Raw genomic sequence first — 17,746 nt, 5'->3', positions numbered from 1 at the left:
GGACAGCTGGGAAGGGCGGGGGAGAAATACTCCTGCCCGACCCCCAACACTGCTGTCTTAGAGAAATCAGGTCAAAAAGGGAACCTGCAAGGGAAGCGCTGTTGCGTTGCAGAAGGGCTTGCTTGCTGTCAGCCAGGAGGACCGTGTCTACTGCTTTGGTTCTGGTGACGGAAAACCGTGGGCCACCTTTGGCTCCTTCCCTTTCCTGACCGATGGCTGAGTGCTGTCTGTCCTCTGCCTTTGCTGCGTCCTTGCATGTGCTCTGAGGCTGTGGGCCAAGTCCAGGGGCAGACCCTGGAGCTGTAGTGAGACCTCTAGGGTACAGACAGCCACAGCCACTCCCTGTGTGCCCTAGGGCAAGTCACTCAAACATTCTGGGCCTCAGCTTCCTCATCTGCAAAATGGGATACTACTAGTAGAATCTACCTCCCAGGCTTGTTGTGTGGGTTAGTGAGCTCTCAGGTGAAATCACAGAACTAAGCATTAGTAGCTGTTATTTGTCCACATAGTGCTGCGGGCTTTGTGGTTCCCAGTTTACAGATGGAGAAAGGGAGGTTCAGAAGTAACGTACCCAGATTCCCTCAACCCGTGCGTGGACACTCCAGCGCTCACATCCAATCAGCCTGAGGGCATCTCACATCCTCTGGGGGTGTGTGTGTGCGCACATCTGTGTGTGTACATGTCCATGTGTGTGCACAAGTCTGGGGGGTGGGTCACACCCCGGGCAGGGTGGGGTGGCCCTAATCTGGCAGTTCCCTAGGGCAGGGGCTGCTGCTTCTTCCTTCCTTCCTTCAGCCTGGGCCCCTTTGGAACCAGGCTTGTAACTCTGGCAAAAGAGGGATTCCTGGCGGGTGGTAAAGTAAGCAGCAGCTAGGTTCCTGGTGAAGGACGTGTGAGGTCATCCGTGTGGCCAGGCTTCCTGCTCAAGGACAGCGGGGTTGGCCTGCCTTTCAGACCAGGGGCCACCACACAGCCTGCTCTAGGAAACTGCAATGTCATTTTCTCTAAAGTGTGAAATAAGTGGTTTTCCTCCTTCTTTAAAATATTTATTTCTGGAACCGGTGGAGGGTATTTGGGAGGCGCAGTAGAGCCCGGCGCTCCGGCCTCAATAAGTGGGTTTTATCTTCACTCCATGGCCTGTATTGGGGTCATTTTCCCCAGGGAAGCTGAAGGCTCTGGGATGGTGCTTGACCACCCTGGCTTCTCTAGAGAGTTGGCTCTGCCCTGCAGCCTGTGTGCCCAGCGCTGGCATTGGGAGAACAGGCCCGAGGGATGATAAGGGAGGGAGGAGAGTTTTGGATGTCTTGTTCCTGCAGGCCAGGGTGATCCAGAGCCTGGGGAATGGCCTCCTGCCCCCCGCCCCCACAGCCCGAAGCCTCTGCTGCCCACGCAGACTCACTGTTGGGTTGTCCTGACTGCAGCCTTGCTCCCCCAGACCTCTTGTGAGATCCTGCTTCACCCTCTGGAGGGTAATGGAGGAAGAGACTCCTTTGTCTTTGTTCACATGGCGAGGAGGCCACTCCTTTGCTTTTGAGCTTGTAACCAGGGGCGCCTAAAAAGCCCATGGACTGAACTTGAGGGTCTCTGTGAGCCCCCTCAGATGGTATGCAAGGGTTCACAGCCTTCAAAGGGTTCCTTGATGGCTAAACCTGTTGAGAAACACTGATCTAGAGAGATGAGAACTTTGGGTTTCCTGTTTGTGGAGCGAGTACGTGTGCATGTGCGTGTGTGTAAACAGATCTGGGTATTATAGAGGCATGAGGGTCTGTTCATCACAGCGTTAGGATTTGCTGCCCGACCGATAAATACATGGAGAGCGCTTTCCCCAATGTCACCTCTGTAGCTCAGTGACTTCCTCTCCCCTCTGATACTTCTTTTTTTTTTTTCCTCCCCTTCTTCTACCTTCCCTCCCACCCCCCATCTGGTTCAAGCCGTTGTTTCTCAGTCTAGTTGTGTAGGACACAGCTCCCTGGCCCATGCTGGTATTATAGGCCTTGCGCTCCCCCGGCTGAGGCAGTCGGTCGGCCGCCGCTCACAGCAGCTCATGGCAGCTCACGATGGCTGTGCCACTCTCACTGGCTGCCGGCCGCTCATGGCAGCACACAGTAGCCCACGGCAGCACATAACAGCCCATGACAGCTCATGCCAACCTCCGGCTGCTCATGGCAGCCCAGCTCCAGGGAGAGCCATTGTTCACAATCTTAGCTGTAGAGGGCACAGCTCACTGGCCCATGTGGGAATCGAACCAGCGACCTTGGCGTTAGGAGCACAGCGCTCCAACCGCCTCTGGGCTGCCTCCCACCTTTTGTTTTTAAGGAGAGCGTAGCTCACAGTGGCCCAGATGGGGATCGAACCGGCAACCTTGGTGTTACTGGCACCATGCTCTAACCAACTGAGCTAACCGGCCACCCCTATGTGGTATTTCTTGTATTAAGCCTTTAATATACCTCTTCTGGGTGTCTCTTTAGTGTGGGGCTGGGGCTGGAACTGGGGCTGGTGCTTGGAGAATGGTGATATTTTTGACCATAGGAGATTTGATCTGTTCTAGAAACGGAGGAAACTGGGCTCCTCTTTCTTTCTGTCCTTGTGATCTTCTACCTGGATTCCAGGTGTTCCAAGGAAGCTTTCTCCGCCCCCACATCCGGGCAGGTTGCACCATCCCCTCCACCTCCTAGCCTCTTAGTCTCTCTTTATTAAGGGGGTCACTGAGGTGGTCGGGGTCAAATGATGGGAGCAGTGGGAGAGGAACGTGTTCCCCACACAGCCTTCCTTTGGCTTTGGCTTTGGCCTTCTGCTTTGCCTAACCTGTTGTGTGATCTTGGAGGAGTTGCTGGACCAGTCTGAGCCTCATCTGCCCAGAGAAGGTTGAGTCAGATTGGCGTTTGTCAGTCTGTCACTTGAGACTCATTGGTGGGTCATAAAATTACCTGAGTGGTTGGCAACCAGCATTTTTAGAAATGAAATAATATAGACTCGAATGGAAAATAGAGTATCATTTTGTGAATTTCATTTTGCTGGACATGTTTGTATGTATTTGTGATTAAGTTTTTAAATTAATTATTGTTATTATTTTTTTTTTACTGTGGTTTGAGATGAATAAGAACATGTTGGCAACCCCAGGATGAGACGCTCTGGCAGGTCGGCTCAGCTCTGACTGGTTCCCGTCTGCAGATCTGAGCTGAGCTGGGTCTCCTCAGCCACTCCAGCTGAGCCTGTAAATGGAGCCCCTTGCAAATCAAAGTCTTTAAAAAGTTCTTGACAAAATTCTGGGAAATGAGCTACATTCCTGGGGTGGAATAAATCACATTGAGTTAGGCGAGGCAGGATGTGACTTCAAACCCCCCAAAGTGGGCTGTGTGAGGGCAGCGCTCGCTCGGGGGCTGACTCATTATGAGCTCAGTGGCGACACAGACTTCTTGAGAGAAGAGGCAAGGATTGTGGGGGCGGGGGGCTGGCAGGCCCGGGGCACCACCAAGCACCACTCCTCTTAGCTCATTTCAATCCTCACAATAGTTCTGAGTTGAGCAGGGCTCCGACCGCATTGCAGAGATGGGGCCGGCTCTGTCTACTGCTCACAGCTGTCCTAGGGGTGGGGGGCTGGTAGCACCTCCGTTTTATGAATGGAGAAACCGAGCCCTGGGGGCCAAGTCAACTTGGCAAAGTTTGTTCTGTTAGTTAAGTGATGGGTCTGGAATTCCACAGCCAGTCTGGCTGCCTCCTGAGTCAGGTTCTTTCTAAGATGCTGTCTGTGAAAGTCATGAATAAGTTATTACCATTTGGGAGGTCTCCTTTCAGTGATGAAGCTCATTAGCAGAGTGACTTAAATGACCCCCTGATCAATTCAGGAAGATTGTTGTTGACCCCTGGCCAGTGGCATGTCTTTTAGAGACAAAATGAAGATTAGTGAACCTTGGATTTAGCTGGCAGGGTGGCTGAGAAGCGGGAGGGCAGTGGTGTGGTACCGGAGGGCTGCAAAGAGCCTTCGTCCACTCCAGGCCTTTGCTGCACACGGAAGGCGGAAATGAACCCCAGGAGTCACATATGTTGGGAAAATCAGATGTGGGATTATTGGGTTTCACGTTCGGTGCTTGGAGAATGGGTGGCAGAGAGCCTGCTGGTTCCATCCCTGGAGTTTGGACCTTGTGAGAGACTGGAACCTTCCCCGTTATTTCAGTTCATCAGACATTATTCAGCACCTACATGTTGGGCAGTGGGCACCCAGCAGTGACTGGGACCCATCGTGGCCTCGGAGCTCCCAGGCCGGTGGGACCAGGGTCAACGTGGCTGTAAGCAGCTACACTCTTCTGTTTTGTTTTGTTTTTGTATTTAAATATCACTCAGAGAATAACGAGCTGCTGAAGACCTCATAGGTTCTGGGCTGAGTAGTTTTCAGAAATTGTCTTTAGTTTCTGATGTCGCGTTGGGTTTCTCAGCCGTCACCATGTGGACGCAGGAAGCCAGCACTTTCCCAGCGAGACAGTGGCCGTATAATTAAGTCTTTGCAGTGAGGTTATTTTTCTGCGTTGGGTTTCAGCAAACTGTGCTCGCATGCTTGAGGAAAGGAAAACCGTGCTCTCAGCAGGACCCACGGGAAAGAATAACTTCGCTGCGGAACCTGAAGGGTTCAAGTTGCCCCTCGTGCGTGTGTGGGAAGCTCTAGCGTGCTCCGGAGATGCTATCTGCGGGAGGGCAGGCTCGGGTGTGCTCAGTGAACATTCCTAACGGGCAGGCAGCCAAACAATTGTCAGCCTTGTCAAACCTGGGGGCGAGTCTGAGGGCAGAGTCTGTGCCTCGCTGTTCAGGAGGGGATATTGATTGCCCCCTGAAATGACTTGCTTCTCTTGGCAGTAGCTCCTGGGCCACTGAGTGGAAGCTCATTACCCGGTAGGTGAAGCACAGGTGTGATCTCACTATGCAAATATTGAAGCACTTAAGCGCCAAGTCAAGGTCCAGTGAGGATGACTTGCCATGACGTAGCCGCTGAGCCACAGGCCAGCGGGCGGCTGCACGGCCTCTGCCCATCGGGTGGAAGCTGTTAGCCTGTTGCCCATGTGCCTGCCTCCCTCTCTCTCTCTCTCTCTACCTCGACATTAGATAAGAGGGGTTCCCTTTGTAATGGTGAGCTCTTGGGTAGCCAGGTTCCCGGATGACCCAGTGTGAGCTGTAAACAAGCGTGATTGAGGCCCTCCCTCCGTAGTAACCAGGGCTCTGTCATCAGTCAGCACCTAAGTAGGGAGACAGTCCCTGCCTTCAAGGAGCTCTAGGGCAAAGGTGAGGCAAGCAGAGAAGCAGCGGCTCTGAAACGAGGCAGACTGTATTGGAGGCAGCCTGGGGCAAGGAGGGACAGAGATGGATAATGTACTAGGGTGTCAGGAAGGGCTGCCTGGGCCGTGCAGCAGCAAAGATCCTGTTCCCTCATGTAAAATCACCGGGTTTGGGAGTGGCCGTACTCTGCCAGCCGTGGCTGGAATGCAGGGTGTCTGGGAGGCGTTGCGGGAAGGACTTGGTTGGCTTCCGAAGGCCACGGGGATCTTTCCCTTCACGTGGGAAGGGCTGTCATTCTGAATGGGGCTGTCCTTCAAGCTCTAACTGCTCTCTGCCCTGACTGATGAGTTGATTCATTCATTCATTATGAAATAGCTTCCATGCCCCACGCCGTGTATCTGGCCCTGAGGACAGGGGTGGTATCTCAGTGGAGGAGAGAGACCCAGTCGGGCACTTTGGTTTGGGGGGTGCAGGAGATCTGTGGGAGGAGAGTTCCTGGGGCACTTGTCACTCAGGAGGACATGACACGGTGGGCCAGTGGCTGCCAGGATTCTCTCTGAGCCAGGCTGTTTGGGGTAGTAGATCAGAGGGTGAAATCTGCTTTGTTTGTCCCTCTCGTGGCATTTAACCATTTTGTCTCTAGCCTCCTCGTCGAGTTCTCTTTCGTCCTCGCTTAGGTTGGCTAGTCCTGGTCCTTTCCAACTGCTGACCTCACCCCCTTCAACTGAGGGCAGGGAGGGCCATCCTTCTGAAATACAAACTGGATGATGTCACCCTGCCCACCTCCCACCCCCGGTGCAGGCCTCCCCTCGTCCCTAGAATAAAACCCATTTCTTCCACATGGTGATAGACCGGGGTACACTGCTGTGTTTATCCCCTTCAGCCTCATCTCCAGCTCCCCGCCCCAGTCCTTATACACATAGCTGGAGGGGAATCTATGCCCCAAATTCTGGTGTCAGTTTTGAAGGTCTGGGTTCTTTGGGTGCAGGGTAAAGTCAGAATGACCACAGGCCTCCCCTTCTGAGGTCAGGCAACAACGTTGCTCAGTGTTCCCTCGGGCTTTCTCTTCGGAGTCCTGGGAAGCCCCTCCATGGGCCTCTGAGGAGGGAAGGGCAAAGCGGGTGGGTTCTGGGGCTCTGGTGCTAAATTCCTCTCTGGTCCTGCTCTGGTCTGGTGTCCTTATCTGCGAAGCATCAGCACAGGCTGGGGTTGGAATACTGCTAAGGGAAACAAGTCCCAGCTTCTTCTGTAAGCAAACAACATTCCTGAGGTCGGGAGGGAGGGGCCCTCTGCCTGCTCCCAGTCCTCTGCAGCCTGGGCCCTGGGCAGCTGGGGGACCCTCCCCCTTCCTAGTCCTCAGAGAATGAGCACGTTGGGGCGGGGGTGCTGTAAACTTGGCCCTGGCTGCAGAGTGGCTGGCTCTCTGTAGATAAGTGTCCTCTAACAGCCCTGGCCTTTCTACTGGGCGGCTCCCGTGTGGCCATTACCTTGTTGCCGCCTGATGACAGCATCGCAGTGCCAAGCAGGTGATGCCTGCAGGTCACACAGCTGGTCAGTGCTAAGCCAGACTCAAATCCAGCTCTTCTTCCACTGACCTCGCGCACGTCACACCTGACCTGCATTTCCCAGGGCAGTGTCGAGAAATACTCTCCTGCAGAATATTCCTGGGCACTAAGCCTTATTGGACTAAGCAAAGTGGGTTTCCTTACCGCAGGCTTCAGCACCTTTCATGTGCATCGTGACCCTGTGGGATGGCTGGGGGTGGCAGCGTGTCCTACTTTCCTTGGCCATGAAGCCCTTTTCCCTCATGCAAAATGACTGTTTAGTCATCACCCTACTGTACCATGTTCGCTGTGGACTGACGTCACCTGGAGAAAGAGTCACCAAACTTCTGGAAGCTTTTCATGGGCCCTGGGTGTCATTCTAGGGAGGATTAGGACTAATGAGGTCAGGAGGACAAGAGACGCGTTGGGAGGGGAGTTTCTGGTAAGTGTTGGATTCTTTGCTGGGAACATTCTAGAGCTAGGAGATTGAGGTGCTAACAGCTTCAAGGGCACAGGAATTGTGAGCAGGAGATTCAGACCCAGGTACGTCTGACTCCAAATTCATACCCATTCCCTTACATCATGGGGCATTCTAAACATTTATCTTGAGATTTGAAGGATCAGTGCCCCCCACTGCTGAGTTGGTACCAAAGATTGGTGCCTGCAACACATGCTTGGTGTTTGCAGACCGAGGGCTCCAGGAGAGGCAGGAAGGGTGGCCTGAGGCCTTTACATGGATCCCAACAAGGGCAGAGGCCCTGGCAGCCCTCGCCAGCTGAGCTCTTGTCTGGCATGTCAGGTGGCAGGGGCCTCCACCTGGGTTAATCAAGGGGACATTTGAAGGTTCCAGAAAACTGAGTTGGTTTATTCAACCTTATGAAAAGCTTCTTGGGGACCCATAGATTATCTTTACTCCTATTTCTCTTTGTGGATTGAAAGCCCCAATATGCTGTTATTCCCTTCTTGTTTTGGGGGATATAAAAATGAGTTCATAAATGGCCTGGGTTCTGTCACACATTAGATAGTTGTGACCTGTGGCTGCTTTCGCCTTGGGTCTCTGTGTGCACTTCAGCTTTCCAACTCTCTGGCCCTCTTGGCACAGCCCGAGATTTCCCGGCATCTTACAGACCTTCTCCATCACTCTGCCTTCCTCGTCTTTGCCTTGTTCCTCACGTCTTCATTCAGGAGACGTTAGGGAGCCCTGCTCTGGGTCGGGCATTGTGCGAGCCATTTGCATTCAGGATGGATGAGACGCCGGCCCGGTCTTCAGAGCAAACTGCACATGATGACAGTTGAGCTGTTTGATTGTGGCAGTGGAGACGGTGCCAAGCACAGAGGGGAGGAAAGTCGTTTTGCAGCCTCCCAGAGGAGAGAGCATTTGAGCTGAGATTTGAGATAGGGTTCCTGGCCAAGAGGACACACGGCTTCTTCCAAGGCCTGGAGGCATGAGCGGAGCGGGACGTGAACAGGAATCGTTATGTGGCAGAGAAGAAGGGCAAAGGGGAGAGGGAGGGCTGGGAGCCGGGAGGAGATTAATGGGCCTACTCATAAAGGGCCTACTCATGCCAGGGTGGTTAGAGATTATTCTGGAGAAGATGTGGCCACTGAACTGTTTTGAACTGGTGATAATATCAATAAAATAGGAAATAACATGAATGGAAATGGAGCTGCCAAGTCATCCTGAAGGCACCTCTCGCGGTGGAGTTGAAGCAGGTGGAAGGAAGCCTTAGGGGAAGGGCAGTAAGGAGGCAGCCATGCCGTCTAGAAAGGGGGGCACAGTGAGGGGGTTGGCAGAGGGCTTGCTGGTCGAGCAGGGAGCCGGGTACCATGACTGTCTTGGGTGACCAGGTGGACCGTCTGTCTCAGCGATCAGGACCCAGAAGAGCGTGAACGCTGGGGGAGGGGCGAGGAGGGAGCAGGTGTGATGGTGCTCATGGTCCTCCAGGTGGAAATGACATCTGCTTTGCGCTCAGCAGCCTGGGGAGAGTTCTGGAGGGAAACACTCATTTGGGTAGAATCCCTGGGACGAATTCTGATTTCCCAAAACAACTCAGTACATAGCATTGATGGCCTTCCCAGGTGATGACGGGGGAGCTGGCACAGCACGGGGCAAGCCCCCCCCCCCCCGCGCCCCAGGGTGGCTGCTGCCTGCCTGTCTCCTATTAATCGCCTGGACCTCCGGATGCTGGTGACCTTGCTGAGCTGCTGTGGTGGAGGCTCTGCAGGAGGGTCATGCGTTGCCTGGGGGGGCACATCTGCCTCTTTTGCCTGATTCTTTTCTGGAAAGTTGGGAATTATTTAAGAATCTTTTGAGTACAATCTGGTTCTGGGCAGACCATTAAAATACAGTGTGTTACAAGGGACAGTCTCTCCTTAGCGACGGTATCACCCGTGATTGTCATTGTTTGGGCTCCAGGAATCCTTTTGCTCTGAGGACATCTCTGTCTTAAAGAGATTTGGCTTGTGCGCTTCAGAGTTGGGAGAGTATTTATGAAGCAGAGGTCTGAGCTCTGCAATATTTGCTCCTACCGTGTTTCGCCAAAAATAAGACCTAGCCGGACCATCAGCTCTAATGCGCCTTTTGGAGAAAAATTATGTTATGTTATATTACATTATCTTATCTTATATATAAGACCTGGTCTTATAGTAAAACAGTAAAATAAGACTGGGTCTTATATATAATATAATATAATATAATATAATATAATATAATATAATATAATATAATATAATATAACATAACATATACCGGGTCTTATATATAATATAATTCTGAGTCTTATATTAATTTTTGCTCCAAAAGGCGCGTTAGAGCTGATGGTCCGGCTAGGTCTTATTTTCGGGGAAACACGGTAGTAACCCCTTTAGTTAGTGGTTCTCCACCTTTGGCATTGTCTGCAGACACCTGTGATGGTGACGCCCAGGGACAGGGTGCTTATGGAGCCCAGCCAGAGGGGCCCTTCAGGGTCCTGCAATGTACCGGCCAGCCCTCCACAATCCACAACAAAGACTTATTTGGCTCCAAACACTGATGGTGTTGAGGTTGAGACACTGTCTTATCTGATCACATCATTTTATGGTTGGTGAAAACTGCACCATCTTCTCTCTTGGCCAGGAATACTTTCTACCATCTCTTCCCTTCCCCCGTCAATATTCTACCCATCGTTTAGGACCCAGTTAAATGTGTTCTCCATGACACTCTCCCTTGAGCTTCCAAGTTTCCCATGAAGGATCCCTTCCTCTGCCTTCCTGTGGAGTCTGGTGTAGAGCTGGCTGTTTGCATGGTCTTCTCCCTGCAGTGAATGTTCCACAAAGACAAGTGTTCTGTCTCCTTGTTACATACTGTTGATGAGTGTATGTTGAATTAAACAGCCTTGCAAGGTAGGGAAGGTGGCATATTATCTGCATTTAAGGTTGAGCCAGAGAGGTGGCATGTGCCCAAGGTCACAGCTAGTATTTACTCTTAAGCCAAATGGCAAATCTATCTGATGGGCGCCCACCGTGCTTGGTGTTGGGTGCAGCAGTGAACAGGAAAGAAAACCAAAGGGCTTGCTTGTGTCCACTCTGCACTCTACGGTAAAGCCCCACTTTGGCAGTTCAGTGGTATGTGTCATCCCAGGACATTGTAAACTCCTTGGGTTCTTTATACCTTTGTCACGGTATTTTTTGCATATAGATCCTCAGTGTGATGTGGTTGATTGAATAAGTAAATCTACTGGGTTTGAAAATGTCTTTATTATTTCAGCAGCTGCTCTCATAATGGAATCCGGGCACCTTGGTAGTTTCCTTTAACTCCACTGCAGTGGCTGTAAGGAGAAAGAGAAGGGACATGTTCACCTGTACTCTCTGGGATGCGGGGATGAGAAACAGGGATCAAGCCGGAGCAGGGTTCCAGGGGCTGGGTCGATTTAAGGTGGAAGCGTGAAGAGTCCCTTGTACAAACCCGTAGCGTAAGGAAATGGGCTTTGCAGCTTTGAGTTGTCAAGTGAATGTGTGTTTTACTGGTTTGCTAAACCAGAGGGTTCTGAGTTCTTTTTCTCCCCCGGCCCCAGATCTCTCCCAGGGAAGGCAGTTTAAGTGGAAACTGAGCAGGACATTGGAGCCGAATGGGTCTGAGTTAGAACCTGGGTTTGAACCAGAGTGGAGACCTGGGGTTTGAGCCTCATTTCCCTTACCTGTAAAGTGCATACGATGCTCTGTACCTGTGAAATGATTGAGGCTTGAGTGAGAAAACGGAAAGCTTATCAGCAAGCTCTCAGTTCTCGGTAGCGTTAAGATGAGTTGGGCTGACGTGAAAGTTCCAAGCCTAGAACTTGGCCTCTGGAAGGCTTTACATAATCCTAGTTGTCTAGGAATGGGACCGCTCTTAGTCTTTGGACCAGTGGCTTGTCCAGTAGAATCAATTTTGTCTTCAAGGGGCTGGCAGTTTCTCTGCAGACAAGCACACAGCTACTAAGTAAGAAGAGAACCGGAGAGGGGGACGGAGGGAGGGAGGGAGGGGGTCCTATGGGAAAACAGGAAGGAGTGAAAGGTCCAGATGGATGTTTGGGGGGAAGGGGAGAGACAAATAATCTAGGAATTACATTTTGGGTTGAAAGCAGAGGTTTTTGGTTAACCTATTTACTGTCAGTAGTTTCATCATTTCCTGAGAGTCCTAATTTAGCCTCTGGTTGTGTCCTCCCGATTATGGCCTAAAAAGGCAACTACTTGGGTTTCTTGGAGTTGGCCTGGCACCCGCAGGAAGCCGCATGGGAAGGGCCAGCTCAGCCTGATCTGGTCTCCAATGGGCGCTGCCTTCTTTCTCCTTAACTCCTTGCTGGCTGGAGTCCTGCCCGTTCCCAGGGCTTCCCGAGGGTCCCTCATCCGAGCCACTGAGCTTTTCAGTGAACAGGTTTCTTAGTGTTGGTGTGGTTGCTGCCACGTGGATACCCTGCTTACATGGTGGTGCACACCAGTCAACCCAAATTTTGGAAAACATTTTGATAACACAGTTCAGGGCCATAAAAATGCTGGATGTTTTTTGCTCCAGTAACTCCACTTCTGGGAGTTTATCCCAAGGTGGTGCACTCAATGAGAGGGGAAAAAACTAATAACTAGTGTTTTGTTTTTAATCACTTTGGATTATCATGTAGCCATTAAAAATGGCCAACAACCAGGCGTGGGAGCTAGGAGTCCTAGGTTTGAGGTTTTGCATCCTTAGCTGTGTGACTGAAGGGAGTCACGGATTCCCTCTTACAGCCTCTGCACCGTCACCTGGAACATGAAGTGTTTGGATAAAAATGACCAACAAGCAAACTATGGCCCTGTGTGCAAATGGTCGTAAGAAGCGGGGAAAATACAAAATGTGGAACTCCGCGCTCTGCCTCTGATAGTTAAAAATCCTGTGTTTCTATGAGCCAGGACTAGAAAGGACCATTAGAGAGAGAGAGAGAGAGAGAGAGAGAGAGAGAGAGAGAGAGAGAGAACTGAGTATTGGAGGGAGAGGGTCAGGAATTTAGGAGGATATTTTTCTTTCGTTTTGAAATCCTTTATACTCGTATTGCATGCAATTTTTTAAACAAAATGTAAAGAGGCTATTTAGCAGCGGCCCAGGATGGGGCAGGGAGAAGGGGCTGTGTGCCGGCGGCTGCATTTAGTAGACTGCCTCCCTAGTATCTTAACTCCAGTGCCCCGATTTCATTCCTCACAGTGCCTGGCATGGCTGCTTACTCCACCTGCATCCTTAGAGCTGAGTGGTAACCTGTCTGCATCCCTGGCTTCCTCACCGGGCAGCCCCTGGGGCCTGGCAGCCTCCTTACCTGACGCAAGTGGAAGCGGGAGCTCAGCTGCAGGCCATTGGCCTCGACTGGATGTTCCTGTCTGGGTGGGTGGGGCTTTAAGAGCATCCCCACTGATGATCGTGACCCCTGCCGTGACCTCTGCTGGCCTCCCCATCAGTCCCGCTCATGTATTGATCTTGCTATTGCTGCTCCTCGTGTCACTTCAGCAGAATTGCTGAAACCAGACAGTTTTGTCCTTGGCGTGGCCCAGCAGGGTCCTGCAGTGTTTAATGAAAAGTTCTGCTCAGAGACGCGCTGAGGTGAGCGGGGACTCCTCAAGCCCACTGTCCATGGGGGCCTTGGCGCCCCTGGAGGTAGAGGGGTGCAGCCCTCTGTGCTAGTCCAGCTCCGAGGGGATGCAGTGTGTCCCCCTGCCTTATAGGAAGTATGGCTTGGCCCCTAGGCCTCTGAGAGCTGCCCCTTCCCTCCCACTGAGGCCTGAGGGTAGGTATGGCAGAACGAACAGGAGCTGAGGGTGGGGGGTGGTTTCCCGTCAGCTGCTGCAGTGTTTATGGCCTTCCCGCAGACCCACGCGTGAAAAGGTTGGGCAGTTTACCTGGATTTCCAGGGTAGGCCGAGCACCAGGGCCTGCAGCCTGCAGGAAGCCCAGGTGCTGCCGTGATGTGGGACCGCCAAATGGGTTCTTTGCTGTGGATCCCACCAGGTTGGTGTTGCTGGGAAATGGAGTTTGACGAGAGCCAGCCTTTCAGCCATCCCGGCCATGATAGGAGCAGCCCTCAGGCTGGAGGAGGGAAAATGTGAGCTTGAAAGTGCTCTGCCTTTTGACGGGCCACATGGTCCACTCTGGGAGGCTTGTCTCAGCCTCCCCACCTGCCTGACAGGGCTCAGTAAATATTTGCTGGATGCTGTGGATGCCTCCCCTGCACTCCCCGTGTCCTACTCCACTTGCCCACTTCCGGCCCAGCTCCAGCGCCAGCCTGCCTGCTTTTGTGAGATCCCAGACACAAGTGTGCGAGCTGAGCCCAGGCCTGGGGGATTAGGGTTCGGATGCTGCTCCAGGACTGGCTGGGAGACAGGGCAAACGCCCTGCCATCTCCGAGCTTGTTTCCTCGTTATAAGTTGGAGGTAATAAAAGCTCTTTTCCAGAGCGATTGATGGTTAAATGAGGTAGTGAATAAAACGAACCTGATGTTGGTAGGTAGGTACTTCGTACTGTCCCTTTCCCTCTTTCTCTTGGAGGAATCCCTTAAAGGGCATGTGATGTCCTCAGGTGCCTTCACGGGGCTGGGGGAGTGGAGCTCTTAACCAGCAGCAGACTTAGGATTTTGGGGGACAGGGTTCAAGTGAATCCTTTTTGTATGTTGATGGGACATTGTCTAGTCCTTTACGGATTTGAGGTTTGCAAACAGATTGAGAACCAGCAGCCTGTGAGACCCTGTGCTCTGCAAGGTCTGGAGCAGGGAAGTGACATGAGGGGGAGACTGGTTTGGGAGCCCGGGCGCTAAGCCTGGAGAGGCCGACTGGCAGTGGTCAGACGGATGGCAGACAGGCAGGGGCAACTGGTATTTACTCCGGCAAAGAGATGTCTTTGATTTGCCTGCATGGACTGGCCAGTGCGGAAGCAAGGACAGCCGGACATAAGCTGGTGGGGCCCTGGTGCTGCCGCCTGCCTAGACACCAGGCCCCAGGCCCCAAATCCCCACAGAAGACAAGGGCTGGCTGGGTGGTTTACAGCTGTCCTGGTCATGCCTTGTTTGCTGCTGCCGAAGTCTGGGCCCTTCCTTCTCTTGGGGGGTGGTCCTTGCAGGTGGATGGTGCCTCTGTTGCTTTGAGAGGGCCTGCCAGGGTTTGCTTGTGCTGGGAATGTAAACCAAGCCACCAGCTGAGGGAGCTGGGGAGGCTGCCAGGCTCTGCTCCTTGGACTTGCCTTTCCTCCTGTGGCGGGAGCAAGCAGATTTCCTGGAAAACAGCCTCTCCTGGAGTGAGTCCAGGGGAGCCCCTCAGCCTTGATCTGGAAACCATTTAATGAGCCCAGATAAGAAGGCCTGGGCAGCCCAGACTTTTCCTTTTGTTCTCTCCCTCCCCAGCCTCCAGCCGCCTTGGCATCCAAGGCCCTTTTGGAATCTGGAAGCATGAAAACCTGTGTAACTCTGGGTTTGGATGTGGGGTCCTCCTGGCTTCCTGGGCCTGGGGGTGTGTGTGTGGGTCCTTGATCTGACAAGGGAAAAGCCTGCTTGTGTTGAGTTAGGCAGTGAGCTTCTGGACTGTCCCTCTGGTGGCCATAGGCTGGGTTTCTTAGTCCTGCTTTTGGTTCATTCAGAGCAGCTGTCCTTGGAGCTGATCTGAGCCTCAGCCCTTGAGCAGGAATAAATTCTGTGGTTACACCATGGAAAGGCCACAGGACCAGGAGTCCGGAGTTTTCCCTGGGTGACTTGACAAGCTTTTTACTCCTCATCTGTAAAATGGGATGACAACACATACCTTTACCCACCTTACAGTTACAGGCTTGTCATGATGAGGATCTTTCGAGATAGCGAAATATATGTGAAAGCATTTCATGAACGCCAAAACCACACAGGTGTAAGGGATTATTATTTCATCATCTTTATTTTGCGATTGAGTTTTCGAAAAAAGCAAACACACATGTGCTTAAGTTCTGGCCCACACATTGAGGGTTGCATTTTCACATAGTGCCAGAAGGGAAGCACTCTGATTCTCCGTGAGGTGTCCTAGAGCCTGACTTCTTTTCTTCTCGCCTTATTTCTTTGCGTTGTATTATCAAGATGGAATTAAAATCTGTTGGCAACATATGGGTGTTTTCTTTTCTTTTCTTGGTTGACTCTGAAATAAAAAGTTTTTTAAACTGGAAATTTCCATGTGTGGTTGTAGTCAGTTGCCTTTTTTTGGCTAATTAGAAACCTGTTTTGGTTGGCAGTTCTCTCTCTTTTTTTAAAAAAAGATTTTATTGAGGACTTTATTGGGGAACAATGTGTACTTCCAGGACTTTTTCCAAGTCAAGTTGTTGTCCTTTCAATCTTAGTTGTGGAGGGTGCCGTTCAATTCAAGTTGTTGTCCTTTCAACCTTAGTTGTGGAGTACGTAGCTCAGCTCCAGGTCCAGTTGCCGTTGTTAGTTGTTAGTTGCAGGGGGCGCAGCCCACTGTCCCTTGTGGGACTCGAGGAGTTGAACTGGCAGCCTTGTGCTTGGGAGCCCACTGGCCCATGTGGGATTTGAACCGGCAGCCTTCGGAGTTAGGAGCACGGAGCTCTAACCGCCTGAGCCTCCGGGCTGGCCCAGAAGTTCTCTTAAATTGTGTGGTCATTTTTCCTGTCTTAGCGGGCATAGGATGGTGATGAATTACCCCTATCTTTGAGACTCTTAACGCTCATCATTTGGCATAATAGTTGTTTATAGATTTGTTTGATTGTGTATTGATCCTAAGACACACCTAACCATTAATTTCTTACAGCATTCCTGACACCAGTTTGTTTTCTCAGGGATGTACATTTTTCTCCCAAAAGTAGTAGAAGCAAGAAAGTTCTGGCAAATTGTACAGCCTGGTTGTATAGTTTCCCTGCACTGGAATGCTGTGCCGTTTGCGCAGATAAGAGGTGAATGTTGACGTTCTTGTGTGGCTGATGGAGTTAGTTGTACCTAATGTCCTTTTTTCTCTCTTAGGTCCTGGCGGTAAGTCACCATGGCGCAGCAAGCTGCTGACAAGTATCTCTATGTGGATAAAAACTTCATCAATAACCCGTTGGCCCAGGCCGACTGGGCTGCCAAGAAGCTGGTATGGGTGCCTTCCGACAAGAGCGGCTTTGAGCCCGCCAGCCTCAAGGAGGAAGTGGGTGAGGAGGCCATTGTGGAGCTGGTGGAGAACGGGAAGAAGGTGAAGGTGAATAAGGACGACATCCAGAAGATGAACCCGCCCAAGTTCTCCAAGGTGGAGGACATGGCAGAGCTCACGTGCCTCAACGAAGCCTCGGTGCTGCACAACCTCAAGGAGCGTTACTACTCAGGCCTCATCTACGTAAGTGGGGCTCAGGGGCGCAGGGGCGGGAGGCTCCAGTGGCCCTACCCGCCTCAGATCCTGGGCGCGCGCCCTAAGGAATGCTGGTCTCAGGAATGCCGGGCATCTGAACATCCTGACGGAATGCTCCCATAGCCTGACTTTTATTTCCTCTGCGTAGCCAGAAACAACCAGAAGCCTGTTTTTGACCAGGTGTAGGGGAACATGACACGTGTGAGGTGTGCTCACTGCTGACCTTGGTCCTCAGTCTTGGTGGAGATAAGAAGAGTCAGGCCGGTGTGGTCAGTTCCTTGTCAAAGAGGGGGGATGCCGTGACCTGATTCCCCATCTTCTTCCTCCTGCACTACCCCGTGCCCTCCTCACTCCCCCTCCCCCCGCACCTGTGGGTGTGGCTTACTTCCCTGGGGATGTGCTTTGAGCAGAGGTAACCACCAAGAGCAAGAGACTTGCAGCGCTAGCCCATCCAACACTTTAGGCTGGTTCCATGCCAGGCTTAGAGTGCGGAGAACGGCACGTGCAAAACCCCAGAGCTTGCAGAAGATAAGGCGCAGACTTTTCCCTCGAGCTAGTGGGGCTGCATTTGCAGGAGGACGGCTCATCACTATTATGGAAATGTCAAGAGATGAGCATTTTCCCATCCCCTTCCTAATAGGCTCCAAGCTCCTATGGCCCTAGCGTCACAAAGTGCCTTCCAATGTCTCTCCCAATTTCTTCTGTTCAGTGTAAAGATGTTTCCTTCTGGTTTTGTTCTCAGTGGGGAAGAAAGATATCTGGTTCTTATTATTCCTAAAACAGCTCGTCATTTAACTATTCTGTTGTGTTCACCCTGGACTCCTTGGTCTCGGAGCTGAATAAAACAGGCCTCACCATTTTTTTTTTTGGAACCAGAGGAAGAAAACATCTCGAGATCATTATAACCCTCACATTTTGTAGGTGGGAAGACCAAGTCTTGGCCCAAGGTGTTTGCTCATGATCCTGTATGTCCTAAAGGGAGACTCGGGGCTCATCCTGTTACGGGGTTGGTGAGCGGCTCCCAGAGAGTCAGCCATTTTATTTTCTATACAATTTCAGGGGTGACTTCACACGTTTCCCCAGGGTGCTTCCCTTTCCCCCCTGGACTGGTACGGC

The 17,746-nt window shown here is 51.9% G+C and overlaps 1 protein-coding gene across 1 annotated transcript in view; it reads left to right on the top strand.

Annotated features, from left to right (window-relative positions):
- MYH9 (myosin heavy chain 9) overlaps positions 1–17,746 on the top strand; it is an 89,495-nt gene that overhangs the window by 13,712 nt on the left and 58,037 nt on the right. The window contains exon 2 of the mRNA XM_019713438.2: positions 16,267–16,618. Coding sequence (XP_019568997.1) covers positions 16,286–16,618 — 333 coding nt within the window. The 5' untranslated portion in view covers positions 16,267–16,285. The remainder of the gene's footprint in view (positions 1–16,266; positions 16,619–17,746) is intronic.

The sequence above is a fragment of the Rhinolophus sinicus genome, linkage group LG02 (genome assembly GCF_036562045.2).
Source record: "Rhinolophus sinicus isolate RSC01 linkage group LG02, ASM3656204v1, whole genome shotgun sequence".
NCBI lineage: Eukaryota > Metazoa > Chordata > Mammalia > Chiroptera > Rhinolophidae > Rhinolophus > Rhinolophus sinicus.
Note: the sequence above shows the minus strand (reverse complement) of the source record. Positions and strands in the feature narration are given on the sequence as shown.